The sequence below is a fragment of the Trachemys scripta genome, chromosome 10 (genome assembly GCF_013100865.1).
Source record: "Trachemys scripta elegans isolate TJP31775 chromosome 10, CAS_Tse_1.0, whole genome shotgun sequence".
Taxonomy (NCBI): Eukaryota; Metazoa; Chordata; order Testudines; family Emydidae; genus Trachemys; species Trachemys scripta.
The window spans coordinates 33,127,574-33,155,381 of record NC_048307.1 but is presented as its reverse complement, the minus strand read 5'-3'; the positions used below and the strand labels follow the sequence as shown (position 1 = coordinate 33,155,381).

Sequence of the window (27,808 nt, the reverse complement as noted above, 5' to 3'; positions counted from 1 at the left end):
GTTAAAGTAACATTAACTCTTAACAGCATGACGTTTTGAAAGCTTCATGGCATCCTTCCCTTGTCAGAGAACTATTCACAATGACTTCAAGATCTCCTTCTTGAGTGGTAAGAGCTGATTTAGACCCCTTCATTTTGTATGTATAGTTGGGGTCATGTTTTCCAGTGTGCATTACTTTGCATTTATCAACATTGAATTTCATCTGCCATTTTGTTGCCCAGTCATCCAGTTTAATGCGATCCCTTTGTAGCTCTTGGCTGTCTGCTTTGGACTTAACTATTTTGAGTAATTTTGTATCATCTGCAAATTTTGCCACCTCACTGTTTACCCCCTTTTTCCAGATAATTTATGAAATGTTGAACAGCACTGGTCCCAGTATAGACTCCTGGGAGTTATTCTCCTCTCCATTCTGAAAACTGACTATTTATTCCTACCTTTTGTTTACTATCTTTTATCCCGTTACTGATTAATGAAAGGACCTTCCCTCTTATCCCATGACTGCTTACTTTGGCTAAGAGCCTTTTGGTGAGGGACTGTATCAAAGGCTTTCTGAAAGTCTAAGTACACTATCTCCACTGGATCATCCTTGTCCACGATTGTTTACCCCCTCAAAGAATTCTAATAGATTTGTGAGGCATGATTTCCCTTTAGAAAGCCATGTTGATTCTTCCCCCAACAAATTGTGTTTGTGTCTGTCTGATAATTCTGTTCTTTACTATAGTTTTAACCAGTTTGCCTGGTACTGAAGTCAGGATTTACCCCCCTGTAATAGTTGGGATTGCCTCTGGAGCCTTTTTAAAAAAAATAGCATCACATTATTCTGTCATCTGGTACAGAAGCTGATGCAAATGATAGGTTACATACCACAGTTAGTAGTTCTGCAATTTCATATGAGATCCCCTAGAACTCTTGGATGAATACCATCTGGTTCTGGTGATTTATTACTGTTTAATTTTGTCAATTTGTTCTCAAACCTCCTCTAATGATGCCTCAATCTGGGACAGTTCCTCAGATTTGTCACCTGAAAAGAGTGGCTCAGGTGTGGGAATCTCCCGCACATCCTTTGTAGTGAAGACTGATGCAAAGAATTCATTTAGTTTCTCTGCAGTGGACTTAACTTTCTTGAGAGCTTCTTTAGCATCTCAGTCGTCCAGTTGCCCCACTGGTTAGCAGGCTTCCTGCTTCTGCTGTACTTGAAAAATTTTTTGCTGTTTTTGCTAGTTGCTCTTCAAATTCTTTTTTGGCCTGCCTAATTATACTTGACTTTCCAGAGTTTATGCTCCTTTCTGTTTTCCTCAATAGGATTTTGCTTCCAATTTTTAAAAGATTGCCTTTTTGCCTCTAACCACTTCTTTACTTTCTTATTTAGCCATGCTGGCACTTAAGTCCTCTTACTATATTTGTTAATTTCGGATTTACATTTAATTTGAGCTGCTATTTAAGTGTTTTTCAGAATTTTCCATGCAGCTTGCAGGTATTTCACTTTTGGGACTGAACCTTTTAATTTCCATTTAACTAGCTTCCTCATGTTTGCATTGTTCCCCTTTCTAAAGTTAAATGCTACTGTGGTGGGCCTCTATCAGTGCCTCCAGTGTGTTTGCCCTGTATTTAGGTTGATGAAACATTGAATCCTCAGGCATCTAGATGCCTTGTGTGTTCCACCGCCTTCCCTCAGTTTAAGCAAAAGTGGAAAATCGGTTACTCGACAATAGCTAGATTGTCCACCTCAGATGTTTGGTTTCTCATGCAAAGGATGAACAACAGTAATTGTGAGATTCTGCTTTCCTAGAGGAAGCTTTGACAACCTCTGCCAGTAGTGAATTCAGTTCTTCTGTCCTGGTCTTCACCGACCAAGGGGAACATAGGTCCAAATACAAGTCCTATAATGAAGGCTTCCCACATCTCTAGTACTCCAGTGAGTGTTACTCCTCTAAATTCAATCAGAGAAGACTGCATTTGTTGCTGTCAGATACCATTCTGCTTTTATTTATAAAGTAATCAGGTATAATGTAATAGGATGAACTTGGCCATGGAATTAAAACAGCTCGGATTGACCAAGTTGTCAACCACACTTTGGGTGTAGAAGGAAGTGGTCTGTGATAGAGTACAGGGTAACTCTGTAAAGCACCTAAAACCTGATGTAAAGAACTTGACAAAGCTCTGGATCTAGAGAGGAAGCCAGGGAATGGACTGAGGGAGGAGAGTTTCATGGTTGTAATGAAGCAAGAGGTGATAATTTCTGGCTGCTGCAGAGTTTTGGATAGAAAGAAAAGAGATCAGAAAGAGAGAGGGTGGCCAGAGTGGAGGTGATTATAGTAGTAGAGGTGAGTTGAAAGCCAAAATGTGGAATATAGTTTTAGCAGTTGAGGGAAATTCCGATTTTAGTCAGATAGTAGAAAATGGAGAAGTTGGACTTGGTGAGATTTGGATATGTCAGCCTAGTGAAAGAGGCAAAAATGATACAGCTTTCAGTCTTGCTGAGATAAGCATAGTCCATTTCTCTTTTTTCCCCCTCAAGCCCGCTTCTCTTTTCCCCCTTTCCATAGTGGCTCAAGAAGTATTTTGACACACCAAACCATATTAATCTCTTAGCATCTAATGTGTGCCTAAAGTGTACCAGTCTATTTGTATCAAACCCAATGGGGTATTCGTTAGTGCTCTGGGACATAAAATAGGCTTTGTATTGGTCATAATTTTCATACCATGCCAATTCCCCACTGGTGTCCAGAGAATGATCCTTACTGTATTGATGCCATGGTAGGTGACTTAGCACAAAACGAATATGAATGTAAAAAAGATATTTTTCTAACTGTGAGCCCTGCACGTTCCCTGGAATCAGAGTTATTCTGGGTTCTCTACTTCCCACCCACCATCCCTGGTAGTAAAGAGTCTGGTGGTCAGATTATGCCTATAGTGATACCTGTGCATCTTCATTGGTTTTTCACAGGTGTAACTGGCAATAAAAATAATTTAGTGAACAGTTTTGATACACAGGGAATGGAATCTGGCTGGCACCGCAGAATTAGACATTACTAAACTTGTTTTTGTCAGTAATTCAGCAGCTCTGACCCTGAATTAAAAAGATGGTGATATTTTTTCCACAGATTCTTTAAGATACACACTAACCTACCAGTAAGTTGCAACAGCATGCACAGCATTCCCTCCAAGCACTTGCATCCCTGGTCTTTGTAACTTTTACATTCATGTAATTTACACCACCCATGAATGTGGCTCACTGAGTTTGACCGAGCAATGGGATAACCATTATGAAAGCAAACTGGCAGTGATGCGGCAGTAGACGCAGAGTGATGCGGAAGAAAGACTAGGATTGATAAAGAATTTGTTTTAACAAAGGTGGGAGTGGATGAGACAGACCACACAAAGAATGGAGTGAGTAGAGGATTTAGGATTGAACTCTCAGAGACTGATGGGGCCAGAAGGGAGACACAGAGCCATTAAAGGAGACTGAAAAAGGATTAAGGGACAAGGATATAATAGAGTTGCAAAAGTGCAAGAAAGGGAGGTTCTCAAGAAAAAGGGGATGGTCCACAGCATTGAGTAAAGAGAATCTGGTTTGTGGTAGTTTTTTGGTGACTTTAATGCTGGCAGTTTCAGGTAGAGAGGGGTGAGTGGAAGCCAGATTGAAGTTCAAGAGGAGCCATAACCTGTGAAGCAAATCTGTAACCCCAGGTGGTAAATCCAGTGAAGACCTTGCCTGTTAATTGTGGATATTGCTGCCTTTTGAGAGGCAAACTTGCCAAACTCCTTGAAAAACTCAGTTCTTCATGATTGGACCAAGAGTTTCACATTGCAATATATATACCATCACCGTATCTAGTGGAAAATTATATTACTACTTTAACTTTTTATCTTGTTTTTGGTGATCTGTAATTAGAAAGTATAATTCTTCTGAACCACTAACTCTCCAGAAATTTGAGAAATATGAGAAAGCAGATCTATTGAGAATGGCGGTTATTTTGTGTTGCTCACAGGTATGTGGGTTGAGGAAGCGCAGTGCTGAATTGGAACAATCTGGGTTTCATTCGCCTTAAAGCTGTTGGTTTCTCAGTCTGAAAAATAAGCAAAAATACTGCGGAGATTTTGCATTTTAGATTCTGAATAAATGTGCAAGCTTGTTTTGAGATTTAACAAGCCAGGATTAATTGACACACTTCTTGAAATGGTTAACTACTTTAAAATCTTCAGATACATAACTAGGAAGCACAGAATTACCCCATTTGACTCTGGATATTTTTGGTGTGTGAAAGTGCTTGGCCTTAGGTGGGTCCTCTAGATTCCTGCCTTCATTGTTTTTTTCATCTTTCTTGTTCAGATTGGTGTTACCTGCTTGGCCAAGAAAAACTGAAACTGGTTCTCTCCAAAGCAGTTACTGTTAATCTGTAGTTGCTGTAGTTGTTGCTGTAGGAATGATATGAACCGTACTGCTTTTTGGACCAAGAGTACTGCCTCAGCAGCATTGCTGACTCTAGAAGATCCACTCTGATTCTGACCTGCTGTCTGGCACCAGGTTGCTCTGCTACTGAAAGAAACACCATGCTGGTCTTCTCTTTCTTTGTTTGAAATTAGTTTTTAAACAGGATGGCAAAATGCAAAAAAAAAAAAAAAAAAAAAAAAAAAAATTGAATTATATTATGTGCATTCCTTTGTCTCTGGAAATCATAATCTAGTTGCTAATATGTATTCTTTGTGAGGCTTTGACTAAAAAAAGTAATGGTACAATTATTTTGTGATAAGACTATAGACAATAGAATACAATTAGATATTCCTGACAAACTACTCTTGCATATGGCCCCTTTCTCAACTTTGGCTTTATTTTGTACTCTCTATTTTTATTCTTATAGGAAAAACATGACTTTTAGACTGAAACATAAAAGAAGAAAAGGAATTTTCACCTCTTCTGAGTTTTATTTTTGTATTACCTTTGAAGAACTTCCACCATAAAAATGAAATCTTATGGTTATCTTTAAATTTTAATAGCAGTTTAAATAAATGTTTTAAGCCAATTCTCATAACGTAAGCTTTCTGTGTTATAGAGAATGTTCCTTTTACTAGTCCCAGACTGATTAATGATTTTCTTTGTTCTAAGATACATTGATACATATCTGTTAATGCACAATTTGATTTTTTTGTTTAGGTGGAAGGCAGGTAATAAGGGATTTGAAAATGTTGTCCCTTTATAACTTTCTCCTTCCTGGTAGTTTGAAAGGCTATTTTCTGCATGGCAGTAAAACGTTTGTTTTAATTTCGAAGCAATGATAATTGAAGTCAAAGTGCGAAAGTAACGGTGATATACCAAGTACTCAGGTTAAGAAATTCCAAAAGTTAAGTTTTTGCTCCAGCAATGTTGGATTTGGCAAGTTTATATCTGAAACATGATATGGTAAGCTTAACATTGTAAAGGACAGAAGAATTGGAAATTATAGATGGTGCACGTGGCACTATTTATAGGTTAATAGCACACCACTTACCATTTTAAAACAGTTTTTTTCAGTTGCTTATAACTTGGCCAAACTTAAACTACTTGGGCTGACGTTTTCTATGCTAGGTTTCTACCTGAGACAGGTCTTTTAAAAAAGCTTTCAGCTAAAACAGATTGCCATTTCTGAAAAAGAGGTTTTGGGAAAAAATACTGTTTTGCCTGTGTTTAAAAAATATCTTAAAGTAGTTACATTTGAGAAGCTCTAATGGCGCCAAGATTTGGAGCAGAGACTTGAAACTTGGCAGGGGGAGTATTGGTTTTGTGTCAAAGATGTGCCTTTTGCTGTCCCTCTGAAAATTCACCCAAAGTTGGCCAGGTTCAGGGTGGATTTGATTTAAATCACTAGTCAGGAAGACTCTATTTAATTATGGATTTCTACATAAAAGTGCATTCTTGTTGGTTATAACTTTAATACATAATCTTCACAACTCAGAGATAGATGTAGGTTTTGTTTTTAGAAGGTACATACTATACATTTTTAAAGTGATTTATTTTGAAAACTTTTCAGATGAGTTTTACAGCTATATGAGAACATGAATGATTGTTTGGTTATTTCATTTACCAAAGGTAATTGAAGCAGATATTTATGAAGTCAGTGGGAGGTGAATGATCTTCAATTCAGCAGGTTAATCATTAATATTTGGAGGCTTTTTTTTTGCCATGCTGTATTAGGAGGAGAACATCACCAGACAGACATTTAAATTGTTTTATTTAACTAAAACAAAAACGTTAACGTATTCTGGATTTTTTCCTTCAACAGCAAAAATATATTTTAACAAAATAAGCATATGAATTTTTGATTTTTAGTTAAACATTCAAGATTTTTAAAATAGGTTTGTTTTTGTTAAAATCGTTTTTAACTGAAATAGTTAAATTAAATATTCTTAAAAAAAAAAATTTAAATTGACTGTCAGCCAGGTCAACATGAGAAACAACAAATATATTGACTTCTGCAGCTAACTCAGTCGTCTTCACCTTCATTTTCCTGTTTGTTCGTAATCTGGAAAAGAAAAACAGACTTTCCTGCTTTTTCAGGTCCCAAACGATTTTTCAATTTGGAATGAATTAGTCCAAAGGAAGAAAATATTGTTTCTACACCGGCAGAAGAAGCTACTGCTGTTAAGTGAGATTATCACTTCAACAGTCTGAATCCAAGTGCTTAAGTGACGTCCACCAGTTCACTGGTGTGACTTTCTTTAAAACATCATCAGCAAACGTATATTTCTTGAACGTTTCACCCTTAGCTCTGAAGTTTATTATAGGTGGCATTATGGAGGGATGATTGCTGGATGTCCATGTCATAGCCAACTCCTCTTCAGTTAAGGTTTGACCCTGGTACCAAGTATTGAGAATATTAGCAAGAAAATGAGCTGGAGATAGTGTTTGTCCCATTCGTTTTTTTAATGCTTGTAATTTAACTCTGTCATTGCATATTTCTCTTTTTAAGATCTCACTCCGTTCCTTCCAGATTTCAACAGCGTCAGCAATAAACCAGCTATTTCCCTGCATTTTGTTGAAGGCTACAGAAATAGGCTTCAGGGTACTCAGCATGTGTTCAGCATTTCTCTCAAGCCCAATGTTGAGAACTTTGGCTGTGACAGTGCCATCTATTTTTTTACAATTCTGTTCACAAACTGTCATCAAATTAGGCTAGTTCTTGATATAGTGCTCAAAACAGTCCACTACTGAGTTCCATTGCATGTCTTGTGGGAGAGTTAGCTTGTTTCCTCCAACTTTTTTCAGAGCAGCTGCTGCAAAGTGGTTGTTATGGAACCTAAATAATCTATGCAGAAGTCCCTGAACCCCGTAAGATTGGGTCCCTAATCCATGAACTACTGGAACTCATTTACAAAACTTTTCTTAAACATTATATGAATATATTGTCTCATACTATAGAATTAGAATTTATAATCCCTATTCGATGATGGCATATCTTTGAGCTATAATGTATCTTAATTAAAACACGCTAGTGGATCACCTCAGCAGGTCCTTCTTCTTGCACCACAAGTGGTCCATCCACTCGGAGGTTGTCAGGATGCTCTTTCAGAAGTGGGGAGTTCCCCGAGTGGACCTGTTTGCCACCAGGCAAAACAAAAAGTATCATCGGGTCTGCTCCCTGTAAGGCCTCAGCAGAGGCTCACTCTCCAATGCTTTTTGTCAGGAGACCTGATGTACATCTTCCCGCCAATCCCACTCATCAGCAAACTCCTCTTAAAGATCAAGAGGGACAAAGTCATTATGCTTGCCCCAGCATGGCCTCGCCAGCATTGGTTCGGGATGCTCATGGACCTGGCCGTAGCAGCCCCATGGGCACTTCCCAGCTGTCCAAACCTACTCTCTTAGGATCACGGTCGGCTGCTGCACCCAAACCAAACCTCACTCCACCTCACAGCTTAGATGCTGTGTGGCGGAAGCCAGAGGAACAAGCCTGCTCTAGTGATCCCTCCCAGTGCCCGACACCAGAGCAACTTACCTGGCAAAGTGGAAGCGTTTCTCATGCTGGGCAGCAGAGCGGAGTATTTCCCCGACCCAGTCATCTCTGCAGTCCATTCTGAATTACCTGCTTCACTTAAAGCAACAGGACCTTGCTTTCTCTTCAATCAAGGTTCACCTGGCAGCTATATCTGCTTTCCACCCTTGTCTCCAGGGTAGATCGGTATTCTCGCATGACATGACGCTTAGGTTCCTGAAAGGCCTTGAAAGACTCTTTTCACTGGTCTGGGACCCGGTCCTCCAATGGGACCTCAACCTGGTCCTCTCCAGGCTCATGGGCCTGCCCTTTGAGCTTTTGGCTTCTTGTTCCCTTTCCCACTTGTTGTGGAAGATTGCATTCCTTGTAGCTATTAAAGTTCTTATTTGGGAGCCCCTGTACACAGTATTCTACAAAGACATGGGTCCAGCTGCAGCCCCATCCGGCCTTCCTGCCAAAGGTGGTGTCGCACTTCCATGTCAACCAGGATCTCTTCCTCCTGGTGTTCTGTCCAAAGCCTCGCACAACCAATGAGGAGAGGCGGCTCCACACTCTAGATGTCAGGCACGCTCTGGCATTCTAACAGGAGTGCACCAAGCCCTTCCGCAGATCAGCTCGGCTCTTTTTATTGCGATAGCTGACAGGATGAAGGGCCTTCTGGTGTTCTCTCAGAGGATTTCAAATTGGATCACCACCTGTGTCCATACTCGTTAAGAGTTGGAGCAGGCTGTGCTTCCATCGATACTGAAGGCTCACTTAAGTAGGGCTCAGGTGTCTTCGGTTGCCTTTCTGGTGCATGTCCCAATCCAGGACATCTGCAGGGCCGTGATGTGGTCTTCAATACTCATGTTCATGATGCATTACATCATCGCCCAGCAATCCAGGGATGATGCTGGATTTGGCAGAACTGTGTTGCAATCGACATGTCCAGGAACTCCTACCCACCTCCACTGGTACTGCTTGGGAGTCACCTACAATGGAATGGACATGAGAAAGCACTCGAAGAAGAAAAGATGGTTACCTTTCGTAACTGTTGTTCTTCGAGATGTGTTGCTCATGTTCATTCCATGACCCATCCTCCTTCCCTCTGTTGGAGTTTCCAGCAAGAAGGAACTGAGGGAGGGAGGAGCCGGTGGCGCCCTTATACTGGTGCATACGTGCGCCACTCTAGAGGGGGCCAAAGCCAGTCCCCTACAGATACCACTGAAGGAAAAACTTCTGGTACCAGTGCATGTGGCGAGCACACACAACTACAATGAAATAGACATGAACAATGAGTCTCGGAGAGCAACAGTATGAAAAATAAGTCTTTTAGAGTTTGGCACCTAATTTCTCTGAAGATTGTCTGTCTGTAGTGAGCAGGCTCCGTTCCTTCACAGCTCCTATATGGCTACTGAAATGTGCATGTCTCCCCTTTCCCCCCTGCCACCCCCCTCCCCAACCCCACAGAGTGACTGAGCATACGCCATCCTGGGGCTGCAGGGGCTGAACAGGACTTGCCCTGCAATTACTCCTTCAGGCTGCTGTGGCACAGAGCTCCAGAACTGAGAGCAGTCCTCTACTCTCAAAACTCCCTCTGCTGGCACAATTTTTTCCTGCTGAAAAAAAATAGTGTGTAATCATGTAATTAAAGACTGTCATAATGCACATGCACCAGGGGCACAAATTAAGGCTGGAGAGGCGGCCTTAAATATGCCATTTCCTAATTTGAGTGCTTGACTTTGCAACCTTAACGTTTTTCTAGTTTAGCTTGTTTTGGATGAACATTCTATGTAGAATATGGCTAAATTAATGTTCCAGAAGCAACATTAACTTTGAGTGTTTTTGATCTGAATGCTTGTTCACTCTGGTGACTGTACGGGCTGCTAGGAAAGTCTGCGTTGGATCTATTGCTCTGGATAAAAGTAATGTGTGTTCTTGTCCTGTAAAGTTGAATTGCAGGCTGAGTGCCTCCTTTTTATTTATTTTATACTGTAATAACTTCTCCATCTGGATTGTTCTCTGAACTAACCCCACTGTTTTTTGCCTCAGAGGAGGGTCGATGTTTTTTTCCCCCTGTTCCATGTAAGGTCCTTTTTCAAGGAAATCTCTTGTTCTAATAAACTAGTTCTCTTTACTTTTCTCCTGATAAGATTCCGAACTGTGATAGATTCCCTTCAAATGATATCTGACCACTCTGTATAGTGCAAAAGGGCTGGAATCTGGTTGCAAATGACCAGTAGGGAATTCAGTGTGGTGGGAGCTCTGTGCTGGCATAAGCTCCTATGAATGTCTCCTTTGCCAGCCACATCAAAGCAAGTAGTGTTGCAGAATTGGGAGATGCTTAATGGACCCTTTGCCTGTGGTGCAACTTAGAGTAGCCCCCCATTGACTCTAAAGCTCACTGAGGAGAGAGCCAGTATTGATCACCCCCACAGAATCAGGGAGCCATTACCAGCTCTGACATCCCTTCCTCACCTGTATTGAGTTCACAGTCAGGGGGCTCTTACACTTGTAAGCCCAAACACAGTTCTTCCCAGGTAGGGAGACTGCCTTTTTGATTGGTGCTTGGCTGCATGCTAAACATGCAGCTTTTGCTTTCCAATCAACTGTACTAATGCAGCAACTTAGAGGTGGGAAAGGCTTGTGAGACTTCCTGCCCAATAACTCTGTCCATGCTGAGCGATTCATAGCTGGCTGGCTATTTGACTGTTTTACTACCTTCCCCTAATGACAGTAAGGTATGCATGGAGAATTGCAAAGCTGAGTCAGTGATCTGTTTAATTTGTCATCCAGTTACTAAGTACAGAACACCTAGCATTTGCTTCCTGTTTCTTGTTTGAAGCATATTCAGCAATGCTAGAGGGAAGGAGTGGGAGGGAGTCCTGCTCAGTAGCATCCACTAGGAAAGGCAGAAAGCTGACCTGACCTTGAAGGGGGATAATTTTCTCCCTTTAAAGCCTTCCCTCAATTTTTCCTCCTATTGCCAGAGGTGACTATGTAGGAGCGTAAAGAACCAGGGCATGGGAACACTAGAGTGTGTGTTGGAGGGAAGGGCAAGCGAGATCATCAGAAAGGGAAACTGGAGGTTGTTAAATATTTAAAATATGGACTCTTCAAATGTTTGAGTTTACACATATGTAAGACTTTTGAAGAGTAATGATGGGGATGTGTATAGAATTCCTCCCCCTGATAAGAGAGTTATTTTTTTGACTTGTCACACTGATTTGCTGACATGGGCTTTATAAAGCTAGTGATAGAAAAGAGGAAGTAAATTATCTTGCTCTTCCCCTGCCAAAGGAATAAATTCTCTACAGTATATTTAAGTGGTTTTCTCCAGTGTAGTTCTGAATGACTCCAACGATAGGGCTTCCAGCACTTCTCTTGGGAGACTCTTCCACAGGCAAATAGATCTTATCGATAGACAATGTTTGTTACTCATACAAGGGAAATTTTGTGTTCTGCTGGCTATTGTTAAATTTATTTGTTTTTGTAATTTATGGCAAGGGTGCAAAGAAGCTGAGACAGGTGTCCTTTTTACATTTTTGTATTAATCTAAAGAAACACATTCTACTTTGCTTTTTTTCTGTTTCATGTTTATAGTTCTTGTTATACTCCCCTTGGATGCACCTAACAATTCCTCTCCTGTACTACAGTAGAAATCCTCCTAAGTCCTTGTACATTTTTGCCAATGTTATATAAAAGAATACAGTCGTATTAAACTTGGCTGCTATAAATACAAGAAGAGAAAATAAGCAATCTCCACACTTGATAATCAAGCCCCTCCCATCTTCCATCCCCATTTCATCCTTGTTTGGAAGACACTCATAACCTTTAAAAATGTTATTTATGACTATCAATTAAATTTTACATAAGCAATCAATTTGAGAGATCTTATACTCAGAATTTCTTGTTGGGTTAGTATGCCATATCTGATGTAAAGTAGGTTGGGGGTTTTTTGGTAAAATTTCAAAATGTTTAAACAAATAATTAAAAGAATAAAAAATTACTATATAGTCCTTTTATTTCCCCATGTGCAATTTGTGTACAGGGTTGCATCTCCCGCACAAAAGAGCGCACGCACAAAAGTTACCTGCTTTGAGGGTCTGTTTTGTCAATGTATTATTGGAAAGAGTAACTCTTTTCCTTCAGAGTTTTATCGTGCTTTTATAAATTGGACTGCAACAAATAAGATTGACACAAAGGGCATATGGATAAAACCAGATGTCTAAATTTTATTGCCTGATCAGATAACTTTGAAATAAATGAGTGACACCGCAATGTCAGGGAAAGGGTTTTTTAGCCATGTGGATCAAAGAATATGAAGATGGATACTTGCATCTACTTTTATCATATTAAAAATGTTTGTAGATAAATAAAAGTTAATAGTAATATATTTGTTTCTATTCCAGATGGGAATGACAGGTAACACTAGTCCCTTTGGGCAGCCCTTTAGTCAAGCTGGAGGGCAGCAGATGGGAGCTACAGGCGTGAACCCTCAGTTACCAAACAAGCCAGGCATGGCAAATAATTTGCCTCCCTTTCCTACTGACATCAAGAGTACTTCAGTTACCAGTGTGCCAAATATGGTAAGTTGCATTTAACTCGTATGTCATTTTCCCCTTCCTTGTTATGCATTTTCAAAATATATTCCAAGTCCCCATGTATAAAGTTATATCTAGTAAAAACTGAATTCACATCATACTAGTTTAGATTTTAATGAATGATATTGAAAACTCATTAATCTGATTTCTTTTCTCAGTAGTATTGGTCAGCAAAATATTAAAGGTGAATTGTAAAACAAAAATGAGGTAAGTCCCAAATATGCAAAGTGTGCCTGCTATCCAGCCTATGGTGAGCATGAAAGACAGAAATAAGCTTCAGGATACTGGGCTCTATGGACCATTGGGCTGACCTGGTTTGGCTATTCTTATGTAACTAGCATCCACCCTCCCAATAGTTTTTCACCTCAGAAATTGGTACTTTGTTTCACTGAAGATATCCCAGAATTCATTGTTCTCTGGTATCACAGACACTAGGAATTGCATGGGTTTCTCTGAGACAGTATTGCATTCTGTCATATCCCCAGTAAACTGGGAAATAATCAAGAAAGTGGGGTGGGGGGATTTAGAAGCTTGTATAAAATTTATTTCTGTGCTCAGTAACCCCCATTATTGGTTACCGGGAGCATTTAGCAAAAAGGACATACTACAAATTTCCATTTTTTGAAATATTTTCTTTGAGTATCCCTAAACAGTATACTCTGCATTTTTACAAATTATTAAAACTAAAATTAAAGGGGTGGAGGCTGTCTCTGTTCCCTGCTGATGTTCAGAATTGAGTGTACCTGAGAGCAACATCACCGACCGTGCTCAGGCCTGCACCTTTCCTTTTCTTTTTGTGCACATTACCACCTGCTGCCTCTTCAGTCTGTTACACTTTCACCTCTACTGCTGTAGTTGAGTCTGTAGAGTCTGGGGAAGGATTTGCAAATTCAAAGAAACAGTGAAACTGAATTCACTAAATGCTGTCAAATGCACCCAGCAAACTGAAAAAGAGAAGATATTTTCCTTTAATCTTAGGGATTCTTTATAAAAATATTGCTACAAAATTTTCAATTTGAGAACCTCCCTCTACATTAGTGTTCATTTTTTGTTTTGCAGATCACCTTTAAGAAAAAGCTTCTTTATCAAAATAATCAGCTCCTTCCTAATTTTTTCTAGCTGTGTTAGAATGCTGCTATAAAGGCAACACTGGATTGTGGCATCACTGAATGAAGGCACAGCTGATTAGAAAGGAGGAGGAGCTTTTTGCATACAATTTTGGAACTCAAAAGTGAAAGGAGAAACAGGGTGGAAAACAATCAATTTCAACAGTTTCTCCTAAAATGATTACAGAAAAATTTGTTGAGCTTTATAAATCAAGTCATCCTTAAGGTTATAAGAGAAGTTGGCCAATTCAGTTATTTATACTATGTGGTATGTAATCATAAGGCTACTTCTAGAATAAGTTTCAGTGGTTCTCAAACTGTGGGTCAGGACCCCAAAGTGGGTCGTGATCCTATTTTAATGGGATTGCCAGGGCTGGCTTAGACTTGCTGGGGCCCAGGGCCGAAGCCCAGGCCCCACCACCTGAGGCCAAAACCGGAGGGTTTTAGCCCTGTGTGTTGGGACTCAGGTTACAGCCCCTCCCCATCTCCAGCCCCGCCCCCCTCCCACCACCCCCACCACCCAACCCCCAGCTAGGGTTGAAACCCTTGTGCTTCAGCTTTGCCAACTCCCCTCTTGCCCACGGCATTGGGGCTTGGGTGGGCTCAAGCTTCGGTCCCCTCTCCTGGGGTCGCGTAATAACTTTTATTGTCCAAAGGGGGTTGCGGTGCAATGAAGTTTGAGAACCCCTGAGTTAAGTAACTATAAACTTGTTTATATTGGTGGTGAACTTATAGTAAGGTCCAGTATCTTAGGTTGTGGTATCGTTACTTCATAAACTGTTTTCATATTTATTACTGCAAAGTTAAACTGCCCTGTTGTGCTTAAATTTATCTAACTATGTCTGCTGTCATCTTACTGTTAGTAAGAGATGCCGCTTCCATCCACAGTCTTGACAAAAGACTGAGAGCAAGAGCATTTTGACCACTGTATTGTATTTTAAATGAGAATTGTGTTTTAAAAATGCCATAATAAAATGAAATGCCCTTTTCGTACAGATTTTTAGAATTACACTGTGGTATTGGTCACCTTTTAGAACACTGAAGCAACAAAGTTGCTTTGCAAAGTTCAGCCATGGTTTCTGAAACATTACTGAACTTACTTTGATCCTGTCTGCACTTGCCATTTAAACTTCACACCAGTTCACCTGATCCGCATTTTCAGCAATGGGTAAATTTTCTAATAATATAGACAAAGTTTGTATATAGATAGTTGTGCAGTAAATTAATTCTCCAGGTATGCTGTATTGTTTGTCACAAAGGGTTGTATTTGGTTTTAACCTTGTACACTTAGGCCTAGTCTTCACTTACCGGCTGGTCCGGCGGCACGCCATCGATGTTCTGGGATCGATTTATCGCGTCTGGTTAAGACGCGATAAATCGATCCCGGATCGATCCCGGAAGTGCTCACAGTCGGCGCCGGTACTCCAGCTCGCCGAGAGGAGTACGCGGCGTCGACGGGGGGAGACTTCCGGCCGCGTCTGGACTAAGGTACTTCGAATTCAGCTACGTTATTAACGTAGCTGAATTTGCGTACCTTAGTCCGAAGTCCGGACTAAGTGGGGACCAGCCCTCAGTCCCAAAATAGATGCGGGAAATGTTGTGTTATGTAAGTTCTATCTGCACCACTACAAGTGTGTGTAAATTCCTAAAACAGTTAGAAGTTTTGTTTTATGTACAAAGTGGACTGTTTGCTGATAGAGTGAATACTATCTCTGATATCATTTTGGCTCTGATATGGGAAGCACACTATTGAATGCTGTCATGTTTCTGCTGTGCAAAACAAATGACTTCTAGTTAGTGCAAATTGCTTGTGAGAATAGTTCTTGTTAGTATACTTTTAAAAAATATAATTTACTTTGGAAATTGTGGATATTTAGAATATTGCAAACTTGGCTAGTTTCATGTGATATTTTCTGTTCTTGCTGCTTCTTCACAAAGTAAAATTTAAAATATCACCACTTGCTTTAATATCCCTCAATGTATTAGGAATAATTTAATTGAACTGCTTGTATAGTTTCTATGGAAACTACAGTTATGTTTTATGCTCTTAAACATGATAGCAGTTACTATAGAAACTGATAAAGCCTCTCCATGAGATGCAAATTACTTACTGTTGGTTGACAGTAGAAACATTGCCATTCTTTAGCAGAAGCATTGATGCACAGATTCCATCCTTGTCTTCTAGATAACGCTCTTAAATCTAGCAGGAATTTCAGGAATCCTCGCTTCAGGCTGTGTCTGAAAGGAAATGTAAATGGGCAGGAGAGGATATAAATCTCATAAACTTCCAGGTCTTAGTCCCATCCAGTTGTCAGAGGAGTGCTCCTTCATCTCTTGTTTGTGTTGTCTTAAAAATCATCTATATTTTGATGGTGTGTTTATAGAAGGGTCTGGTTGCCACCTGGTAAAGTCAGAACCCTGTTTATAATTCTATTATGAAGACATTTGCACAGCTGCATAATTCCTTTTTGAAACTGCAGTTTAATGCTATAGAATCTAAACACTTCTGCAGACAGTTGGGTTCTGGAAATTATCCATCAGGGATACTCCATAGAGTTTCGCTCCTTCCTGCCTCTCAAACTCCCTTCCTGGTTCCACATTGGGGACCACTCTCATGAGGTGATTCTTCAACATGAATTAGAATCCCTTTTGCACCAAGGGGCAATAGAGCGTATCCCACCTCATCATGGGACGGAGATCTACTCCCCGTATTTTCAATTTCCAAAAAAGACAGAGGGTGGAGACTCATCCTGACTTTGGCAATTCAACATCTTTATTTGAAAGCTGAAATTCTGGTTATAGTGGCATTGATAATCTCTTCCCTTCAGGAAAAGATGTGGTTCACAGCTCTTGACACAAAGGATGTGTATTTCCACATGGACCTTAACCCATCACACAGGAAGTTCCTGCATTTTACGGTTGGCCAGGAACAGTTTCAGGTCCTCCCCTTTTGGCTCACTACAGCACCCAGAACATTTACAAAGGTTTTCTCTGTGGTAGCAGCCCAGATGAAGCACCAGGGCTATACAGCGTTTCCATACCTAGACGACTGACTCCTGGTAGGCCACTCTTGTTAGGAGGTCAGGTCAGTGACAAGGCTTCTCGTACAGCTTCTATCAGCCATAGATGTTTTGCATAAACAAAGAAAAGTCCATTTTGTTACCCACGAGGACAATAAATTTAATGGGGGTGACATTGGACTCAATTTCTGCAAGAGCATTTCTCCCCACAGACAGGATTCATAAAATAACCAACGTGATTTCATGCATTACCTGCAGACCACAAGCTACAGTGCACAGGTATCTTTCACTGTTAAGCTCATGGCCGCACGCACTTACATGACGCTGTTTGTCAGCCTCCACTTGTGGTGTCTTCAAGCTTGGCTCCATTCAATCTGCCAACTGAACAAGGACCACATCAATTCAATCAATCACCTCCCTCATTTGTTGGTCATGGTGTGGGTTCCCTTCAGCCCTCCCACACCCCTGGCCACCATTGTGGCAGATGCCTTCCTCCTGTGGTGGGATGTTCACCTGTACAATCACATTGGTCAGCGTATCTGGACCTCATGAGAGAACAGGCTACATACAAACGTATTGGAAATGAGATCAGTCTGCCTTGCGTGCGGGGGGGAGGGGAGGGAATAAACCAACCCAATCTGGGCTCACTCCACCTCATGGCCTGGTGTTTGGATGGGTGTCGGAAATAGAATGCTCATGCTTGGCCCCCATTGAGGAGATCCTTAACCAAAGTTGAAAGGATTCTACTAGAACCTGCTATTTGGCCAAATGGAGAGACTTTTTTTGTCTGGATTCAACTGCACCAACATTCTATAGATACCTTAAGCATCCCAGTTGTCCTAAACAATCTCTTGTTCCTGAGGACTTCAGGGATCGCTCTTAGTTCTCAGTATGTACACCTAGCAGTGATTAGTGCCTTCCTCCCTCCAGTGGAAGGATGGTCCATCTTTACTCACCCTGCTTCAGCACAATTTATGAAAGACATGATCAGGACCTTCTGAGTAGTGCTTAAACCTACACATCAGTGGGACCTTAACCTTGTCCTGTGGACACTCTCCGGTCCGCCCTTTGAACCCATGGCAACATGTGCCAGGACCAGCCTGTCTGTGAAGGTGGCTTTTTGTGGCTATCATTTCTGCTAGGAGGGTCAGCGAGCTTGGAGCCCTCATGGCAGATCCTCCTTATACAGTGTTTCACAAAGAAAAGGTTTCTCTCCAGCTACACCCCAGATTTCTCCCCCAGATTGTTTGAGATCCACCTCAATTCAGTGATACTTACCTGTATTGTTCCCAAAACCCCACGCTGCTTCTGAAGAGAAGAGATCCCACTCCCTTGATATCTGGCATGCCCTGATGTTCTACCTGAAAAGAACCAAACCTATTAGGAAATTACCTGAAACTTTTTATTGCCATAGCAAAGAGATTGCGTGGGCAAACCAGAATCTCCCAGAGGATTTCTAAGGGGTTTCGTTCGGGATGCATCTTGGAGTTCTATAAGATAGCAATAATTTCTTCCCCTGGGGCTGTCGCAACTCATTCCACGCAAATAGACATGTGGAGGCAGCTTGTATCTGACGTCCTGCTCCAAGGAAGCTACCAGGAGTTCTGTCCCCATGTTTGCAACACACTACACTCTAGTTCATGCCTCAGTTGCAGATGGGATCGGAAGTGCATTGCCTCAGACAGCGATAGGATTGGAAGTATTGCAAGCATCTTTGTTACCAGCTTCCTGCCACCCACCTCCAGTCTGAACAGTGCTTGCCAGTCACCCCCATGTGGAATACACATAATTAGTAGCCCTCAAAGAAGTGGAGGTTACTTGCTCTACTGTAGCTTCTTTGAGATGTGTGGTCCCTGTCTGTATTCTACTACCCACCCTTTGTCCCATCTCCTTTTGATGCTGTTGGATTTGCGGTAAGAGGAGGAACTGAAGGGGCATCAACCCGCAGTGCCTCTTCTACCCTTGGTTGGGAGCACAAGGAGAGCTACTGTGCATGTGTGGGCCTATGGACACTGCTTTGAAGAATTTCTAGATTCGGGCACATGGTGCACATGCACATACCTTCGTGTGTGGTCCCTATCTGAATTCCACATTTTGAAGAACCACCAGTTACGGCAAGTAACCTCCACTTTAAGTGACTGTCCTAATATCACACAGGAACTGTGTGGCAGAGGTAGGGATAGAATATAGTTCTTCAGGCAGGCATTCAATTGTCTTAACTATGAGATCATCCTTTCTCTTTATTCACTATGTATCTTGAAACTTCTGCAACAAATGAGTCAGGAGTCCTACAAGCAACAGCCTCATTCGCTGTACAACTTTGATTTCTCAGAGCGTGGTCTGTCCTGTAAACTGATTGAAACAGGAATTCTGTGGAAATAGCAGTATGTTGTCATGTAGCTAAAGTCTGTGTCATGATGCAAACACATAAGGGAGCAAATTAAGGTGGCACAAGAAAACATAGTACTGGCATTTCCTAATTTTTGAGCACTTGATTTTGCAACCTTAATGTCCTTTTAATGTAGATTGTGTGTAATTTCCTAGCTTTATAAAACCAAATTCCTTCATGTGGAATCATCATAACTTCACCTGGGTATCAGCATGGTTAAAACCTTTAGATCCACAGCCCGGACCTCCAAATTCAGGTTAATAGCCCTGCCCTTAAAAGACTTTCTTTTGATAGTGAAAGTGGTTCTTTGAATGATTAAGGATTATTGCATTGCCTCCAAAGCCTACCTTAGAAGAGGCCTAGATAACCCCAGGGTAGAATCCAACAGGAATGAATCCAGGGAGACTACAGCCTGCTGTTCATGAAAAAGAGGTGAAGCCACTTGAGGAAGAAAGCAAGCTTTATCAAGGTTAACTTCTTTCAGTGCCAAAGAGGTAACAAGGAGAACCCTTGGCATTTTAAATGGTTAGCCTTAGGGTAAAAGGGTCTAGGCACAGAGTCTTAGCATCAGGACAAGCTAAGGAACTTTTTCTCTTCCTGGGTCCAAACAATATCTGAGCAGTGGATACTGGAGCTACATCCATTGTTCTCAATAATGGCACTGGATTGATAGAGATGTATATTATGAAAATATCAATTTGCATGTCAAGAACAAAAAGTATCTTTTTAACCGCTCTTTTTCAAAAATGTTGGGGGGGATAACCAGCTGTAATTAACTGATATAAGCATTGTATAACTGCTCAGCACACTATATAGATTCCAGCAGTGAGAGCTATCTGAGTACCCAGAGCCCTAGAAGGAGAGCCTGAAGCCTCTCATGACTGTCACAGAATACAATCAGTATTGCTTTCAGTGCAGGGATTTCTGGGTTGAATAGTTACAGAGAAAAAGGAAATTCCCTCAAACCTCAACTTCAAAGGATGCTGCAAACATGCTGATAGACCTTGTTGAGATTTAGTATGATTTTAGTAGTCTTTGTTTTATAGTTGTAATGGTGGATCTATCATCATAACTCATGCTTTTATTGGGGATGTTGAGGTGATCCCACCCTATATTATTAAATGAAGGAATTAAGCAACATTTTGCACGTTGTGGCATGCACAACCCTGTGCAACTGAGCTACAAGAGTTTGTGACCACCCTTTATTTGTCAGACTGTTTTGCAAACCCCAATGCGTGTAGGCACATTGGCTATAAGACAGTAACAGAGTGCCTTTTTAAGTTTTTTCTATCAGGTTGACCCAATTTTTTCAGTGCATCCATTTCTGCATGAATCAAGTTTTTAAGAGTATTTTCTTCAAGGAAAGCACAGATACATCTATAATGTTCTCAGTGGGCTGTTTAGACAATGATTGATATGCCCAGGGGTTTGGCTACTGTACATTACAAATACAAGTTTAGATTTTACAATTATTCTTCTGACCAGCAGATGGAGTTCAAGAATATTACTTAAGAAGCTAATATAACCACCCAGTCCTAAGCTTTCTCAGTTGTTTTCTCTAACGTGAATTGGAGCAGCTCTCTTCTCCTTCTGACTTAAGTTTGTCAGAATGTTTTATAGCAAACTTAGTCTGCTGAATCTCAGCATTTGATCTTGCATGTTCCTCTATGCTCACTTTCAATAAACTTGGTTGGTTCTCTTGGTTTTGCATAATGTAGTGATTTTGATAGAAGAAATGATGAAATTGAGAGGTTTTGACCCTGCCCGTAGGGGAGTATATAAAGAGCTCAAATAATTTTGGATGTTGTCTACAAAAACTTTCTGTGGCTCAGCTCAATTTTCAGTAGTATTTTAAAGGAACTATAATTTAACAAAATATCTTCCCAGTAATTGTTTTCTGTCATGCAGTGAAATTAAGCAATGTGTAATCCTGACTATCATAACCAACTGAACAAAAGCTGTCAATGCAAAGTTGTGACTAAGAGGACTAATGTGATTCTTGGGTGTACAAATGGGACTATCAAGTTAGGAGTAGGGAGGGAAACGTGGAATTTCTTTGGAGTGCTGGTCCTGGTGTGTATTCCACAAATGGGCATGCGTGTGCACCATACACCTAAGACCAGAAAATCTTGCAAGTAGCGTCCATTGGTCCACAGCTGCATGTTGGATTTCCTTGTGCTCAGCACTGAGGCAGTATGGGGAGGTGCAGATCGACCATCTCTTCAGTTCCTTTTCACTGCTGTGTGGCCTGAGTCTGAATGCTCGGCCCGGAGCTATTCTCGCATTGTCTTAATCTCTCTAAATATAATTGTATATAATGTTAGTGTTTTTATAGTATTCTTATAGTTAGTGTAGCTTTGTTTTTCCCCACCCCAGGGACCCTCTCTCTCTCTTACCTTTTGAGAGTAGGTCTGTGCCCAGAATCACATGATTTAAAAACTGTCTTGTGTTCTTGCTCCTTCTCAGTCAGCAACTACCACCAGTACTGCCTTTACTGCTTTACTTCCCACCCCAGACCTGAGGGGGACGAGAGCTCTGACTGAGGAGGTACCTCATGGAGAAAGCCATGAGACGCCAGTCAGATCCATGCCAGGAGATGCCCCTATACAACCGCTACAGTCCTCAAGCAGTGTACCTCCAAGCATGAGTTCTGGAGCAGAGGCCGGATCAGATAAATCTACCCATTATCTCGGGCTTCTCATAAGAGTAAAGGGGCATTCTGACAAATATAAAAACAAATTCTCCTCTAAGTCTGTTTCCAAGAGAGAGGATCCCTTTCCGAGCCCTTCCAAGTCAGGTGAGTCTTCACATGCGGGTCCCAAGGACTTCAATCTCCCTAAGCCCTCGTGACCATGAAGGGAATGCATGCAGGAGCAAGGCTCCAGTGGAACTGCCACCACTGTTGACAGCAGTGACGACAGTGGCCTCTCGCAAGCCGCCAACGTCCTCTGGTATGGACCAAGAGCTGCAGACAGGACTCTTTTTCCAAAGGTAGACTCTGCCAACCACTAAGTCTATTGCGGCACTGTATCCAGCAGAACCAATAACTGGGACCCTTTGTGCTCCAGGACATACTGAGACATATGCTACTCCAGAGAATATCTTCAACCTTCCAGACCCACAATCTCCACTGGTTTTGGGCCTGGTACTTCAGAGGAACATTTTAATGCCAGAAGAGGATACCATTTCAGAAAGAATGATTTATTCCCTTTCTCCATCCATGAGCCAGAGTTTGCTTCCACCGGCACCAGTAGTACCTCTGATGGAGATAGATCCAGCCTTCTTGTCGGCTGAATCCGATGTTCAGGACAAACTACCATCTCCCAGAGAGGTTAATCCAGACAGGGCTTTGAGAGTTTCCTGGACCCATCCTCCATGCAAGTAGGATTACTCTCCAAGGGATCGTGGGTACCTCGTGCCTTCCCCCACACCAAACCAGTGTTCAACCCTTCATACAGGCCCTATTGGAGTCCTTGGAATCTTTATGCATTACAGCTTGGATCTGTGCACTCTAACAGAGTGTCACGTCCCTCTCCTCTTAGGCAATTATAGAGTGGTATAGCATACACTTGTAATGTACCTCTACCCTTAAAAGGGCTGAGAAATATTACTTTCATGCCTGCAAAAGGGGAAGAATTCTTGTTCACCTTCCCTGCCCCCAACTCCCTAGTAGTACAAGCAGCCACAGATTAATCCAGGTAGCAACACCCTAAAGCCATCCCTGTGGACAAGGGAGTGAAACATCTGGATCGTCTGAGGAGGAGGGTATTCACATCCACTAGCATTCAGTTCTCAGAATCTCTAACTACCAGTCCCTGTTTATAAAGTCATATTTTGCTAACTACTTGAAGTTCCTGGAGTTCAAAGACAAACTCCCCCAGGAGGACAGGGCCCAATTCCAAACCCTTGTTAAGGAAGGTAGCCTCAATGCACCTTGCAATAAGATTTTAGCTGTGGACGCATCTGGTACCACAGTAGTAATGTAGTGTGTTGTGATTTCACTCTTTGGGGTTCCCTAGGGAGATTCAGAACACCATTGAGGACTTGCCTTTTCATGAAGCTGGTCTTTTCAGCAAGAAAATAGACAAGCCTTTGTCTCACTAAAAGATCCAGAACAGCACTCCTCTTCCTGGGCATTCATGAGCCCCAAAGAAGCATCATCATAAACAGGTGTATAAGCAAAGATTCCTTTCACAGCCTTTCTATCACCAATAAGAATATGAACCACCACACAAGCATCAGAGTGCATATGACAAGGTATGCTGAACTGTCCACCTTGGTGATAGCCACCCAACCTCATCCAGCTGCTAAAAGCTATTTTTGATGGGATGCTTGAGCATTGCAACCTTGAGGCCATTCCCACCTGTTTCTGTAGTCCATTTTGGTGGCTGTGTAGCATATGTTGCCCTCAACTGGAGGGCTATAACAATGGACCTGTGGGTCCTAGATACCATCCAGTTTGGCTATACAATCAAGTTTGTTTACCCACCTCCTCCAAAAACACTTTCCCGTCTTTTCAGGGAGCAGTCTCATGATGAGACCCTTCAGCAGGAGATGGAATTTTCCCTTGAATGAGGTGCCATAGAGGAAGTGCCATATCAGCATCAAGGGAAAGAGTTTTACTCTATTTCATAGTTCCCAAGAAAAAGGGAGGATTGAGGCCCATTCTTGAGATCATTTTTATTCTCAAACTAAAATTCTGCATGGTTATGCTGGCATCAATAATTCTCTCCTTGGAGAAGGACACATGGGTTGCAGCTCTTGACATGAAAAATGATTACTGTCAAATGAACCCACTGACCCATCCCTCAAAGGATTCCTGAGGTTTCTAGTAGGACAGGAACACTGCCAGTTCAAAGTACTACAGTTCAGGCTGGCAACCGCATCCAGGGTCTTCACAAATGTTGTCATCTTGATGTTAGTAGCACACATGAGATAAAATGGCTACACCATCTTCTTGCACTTGGACCACTGGCTTCAAACAGGCAGATGCCAGTCGGAAGTTCAGTCGGCAACCTTATCCTTGCTCTACTTCCCGGCATCCTTGGAATCTGGGTATACATGGAAAAGTCTATTCTGACTCCCACGTAACTCATAGAGTTTATAGTGGTGACCCTGGATTCAACTGCCACAAGTTCCTATCTCCTTGCAGACAGATTCCATGCCATGGACACTTTGATAAGACACTCACAGACCTTGAGCAACAGTGTGGATCTGTCACTTTCTTTGCCATTAGATACTAAAGTTGTCAGTTTGAGAGTAGATTCAGAGTGCTGTCCCTGCTGAGGATGAAGGCATCAAAATTTTAACAGTAGAGGCAGAAATACTTTTCACTATAAAGAATCTAGCAACAGCAGCCTTTTCCAGGTTGGCTAAATGTGTTATCAAGATAAGAATAATCTATGACTTTGGAAAATGGGTGACTAAATCTATATTTAGACTCTTAAATGACTGTCTCGTTTCCAAGTGCTGAACACACTCTTCGCTCATTGAAATCAAGTGTCACCTGTTTTATCTTACATATTAATGCTGTTCTCAGTTACATGTATGTGAAATGTACTTGATAACGCATGAAAAAAAAATATTTTCTCATAGTCACAGATGCAAACCCAGGTACAGCAGGTGGGCATTGTACCAACACAAGCAATGGCGGCTGGACCAACAGCAGATCCTGAGAAACGCAAACTGATACAGCAGCAACTGGTTCTACTGCTTCATGCCCACAAATGTCAGAGACGAGAGCAAGCAAATGGAGAGGTGCGAGCCTGTGCTCTCCCACACTGTCGAACCATGAAGAATGTCCTCAATCACATGACACATTGTCAAGCTGGGAAAGCCTGTCAAGGTAAGAGCAAATTTTTCTTTCAGAAGATCAATATAAGAGTTCTTTACTACTCTCCAGTGGGTTTTTTCTCTACTGTTTTTGCCAGCTGACAGTGACTTTTTCCCCTGGCATAAAAGTTCCTTTCTTTAAATAGCTGCTACACCTTTTTGCTTTTTTCCCCTTCCAGTTTTGCCACTTGTTACCGTCATCATACAGTTGTTCTTAGCAGAAAGAATAAAATATTTAATCTTTCAAGGTCACTGTTAATACTATTTTACTCCTGAAAGAGTAGCATGTTTCACTTCTCCAATCACAGATCAAGGATGTCACATCTTCAGCATACCTGATCTCTACTAGCTTAGCATGTGGAAGCCATTAGATTGTTGTTGAACTAGTTTCCTTCATGTCAGAGCAGCTGAACTAGTTTTTGGCGTTTCAGAGCAGCATCTTCATTAATGTACTCTCCGGAGAAAGAGTTGTTCATTATTTGTTCAAGTCCTGACATTTTGTGTAGTTGTATTTGGGATTTTGGTGTTTGTAGCACTATTTAGTAAAGAAAATGAGGGTATTGGAAATGGAATTAGTTTATTCAGAGCCATAAAACCAGATTTAACCTTAAAGTTTATTGCTTCACTCTTTTGATAGTTGCTCATTGTGCATCTTCACGACAAATCATCTCTCACTGGAAGAATTGTACTCGGCATGATTGTCCTGTGTGTCTCCCTTTGAAAAATGCCAGTGACAAAAGAAACCAACAACGTAAGTGATCATTTCTACTTATCAGCTACTGTACAAACATTAGAATGACATAGGTAAAACAAACTGAATCAAATATACCGTACTATGAAGGACTTTGAGTTATAGTGGTTTGATAAACTCATTTGCTGTATATGGTATTCTGTTATAAAAATACATTTGGGCAGTTCCCTTTTTGATCATTATATTCAAGTTATTACTTTTAATACCTGATTCATGACAAAGGGAAATTCCCAGTCCAGAAAGACAACATCCATTTTGCCAAAACAGGATAATTTCTAGCTGTCATTTTGTATTAAGGTAGGTCAGTCAAATTATTAGTGAGTCTAGTTTATTATTCCCATAAATTGTGCAATACATTATCTGCACACAGATGGCACTTGAGAAGATGTAAGATTCTTTTCTATCTTTCATAATATCAGAAATAATTTCAAGTCTGGTCCTTAGCCAAGGGTGCTGTTGATCAATGTAGGACAAACAAATTTGCATAAATGGAAACAGGTTTGTGGAGAGGAAGATCTCATGCATGTGTCCCAGCGATTAATCCTAAGAAGTAAAACTGCATTGAACTGTATATTTAACCCTAAAGAAACTGAATGAATGGCTGAAATTCTAGTAAGCCTTCTTGTGAACTTCACCATAATAGCTTAATATTACAGTTAGGTAATATTTATTTTTTAACTTCTGGTCTTTTGTGTTGATTTGTCCTCGAAGCAGATAATTGTTGAAATTATATTGGTGGGTTTTAAAGGATTGCTGGGCAGGATTAAAATAAACTGAGATAGAAGCTCTAACAGTGTGCCAGTGTGCATGCTGCAGTCTGTTAAATGATATCAAGCAAAAGTAAATTTGAAAAGGAGATAAAAGAAAAGTCTCAAGTCATCGAGGGAGGTGGTGGGAAATAACTGAGGGTCAGGGATGAACTGCAAATTTGAGTAGTTGTGTTTTGAAAGAGTTCTACTTAGTTCTGGTTTAGGCGCTGAGACCACAAGGAAAGTGTGGCAAGCTAATAAGCCATGTAAGAAAGAGGTGGAAGAGTTTCACCGAAGGCAAAGGGAGTTAAGACTGGAAAGAAGCTACCAAAAAAGTGATTCTACCATTCTCTTTTGTTTAGGTTAGCTTAGGTTGAAAAATTCCTGTGCAAGTTACTCAGATTTGGAACATATTGATAAATTTGGACCAAATTGATAAATTAAACAGTAATAAGTCACCAGGATAGATGGCATTTACCCAAGAGTTCTAAAGGAGCTCAAATATGAAATTGCAGAACTAAACAAATGTGGTATGTAACCTATCACTTAAATCAGCCTCTGGTATCAGATGACTGGAGGATAGCTAATATGTCACCAATTTTTTTAAAAGGCTCCAGAGGCAATCCTGGCAATTATGTGCTGGTAAGCCTAACTTCAGTACCAGGCAAATTGGTTGAAACTATAGTAAAGAACGGAATGATCAGACACAAAGATTAACACAATTTGTTGGGGAAGAGTCAACATGTTTTTTGTTATGGGAAATCATGCCTCACAAATCTATTAGCATTCTTTGAAGGGGTCAACAAACCTGTGGACAAGGGTGATTCAGTGTTTATAGCAACAGAGGGTCCTGTGGCACCTTTGAGACTAACAGAAGTATTGGGAGCATAAGCTTTCGTGGGTAAGAACCTCACTTCTTCAGATGCAAGTCATTGCAGATGTATTCTCATGGGTGCCCCTGTGGAACCCAGGGCCTGGGGCAAATTGCCCCACTTGCCCCCCCTTCTGGGCAGCCCTGCACCACACTGGCAAAGTGAATGCCCCCTATCTTTGTAATAAATCTCAATGTTTGTTTTCTAACAGGTAATGTTTATTTTGATGTCAAGTCTAGGGGAGAACGATATGGAAAGTTAACTAGTGTTTACCCTGATGTACAAGAGGAAATGGGTATGTTGCTATGGACTGGTTTGGATCAATACTTTGTTTCAGTTAAATGTGTTTTCTGAGGCTTAACTAGCATGTGTATGAAATCCTAATATGAAAGGCTAAAACAATACAAACAGTGCATCTCCTACTCAGTCATAGTTCTTTTGTAACTTTAATTTATAGAATAGATCATATTTATTTAGTGCTGAAGATGTTTTGACCATTTTTTCTCGCTGTATGTATTTAAGGTGTTTTTTTTTTT

At 41.1% G+C, this 27,808-nt stretch overlaps 1 protein-coding gene across 3 annotated transcripts in view; it reads left to right on the top strand.

The window, feature by feature from the left end:
- CREBBP (CREB binding protein) overlaps positions 1-27,808 on the top strand; it is a 189,023-nt gene that overhangs the window by 67,772 nt on the left and 93,443 nt on the right. For all 3 annotated transcript variants that reach the window (XM_034784283.1, XM_034784284.1, XM_034784282.1), the window contains exons 3-5: positions 12,362-12,538; positions 24,664-24,913; positions 25,538-25,651. In XM_034784283.1, coding sequence (XP_034640174.1) covers positions 12,362-12,538; positions 24,664-24,913; positions 25,538-25,651 — 541 coding nt within the window. The remainder of the gene's footprint in view (positions 1-12,361; positions 12,539-24,663; positions 24,914-25,537; positions 25,652-27,808) is intronic.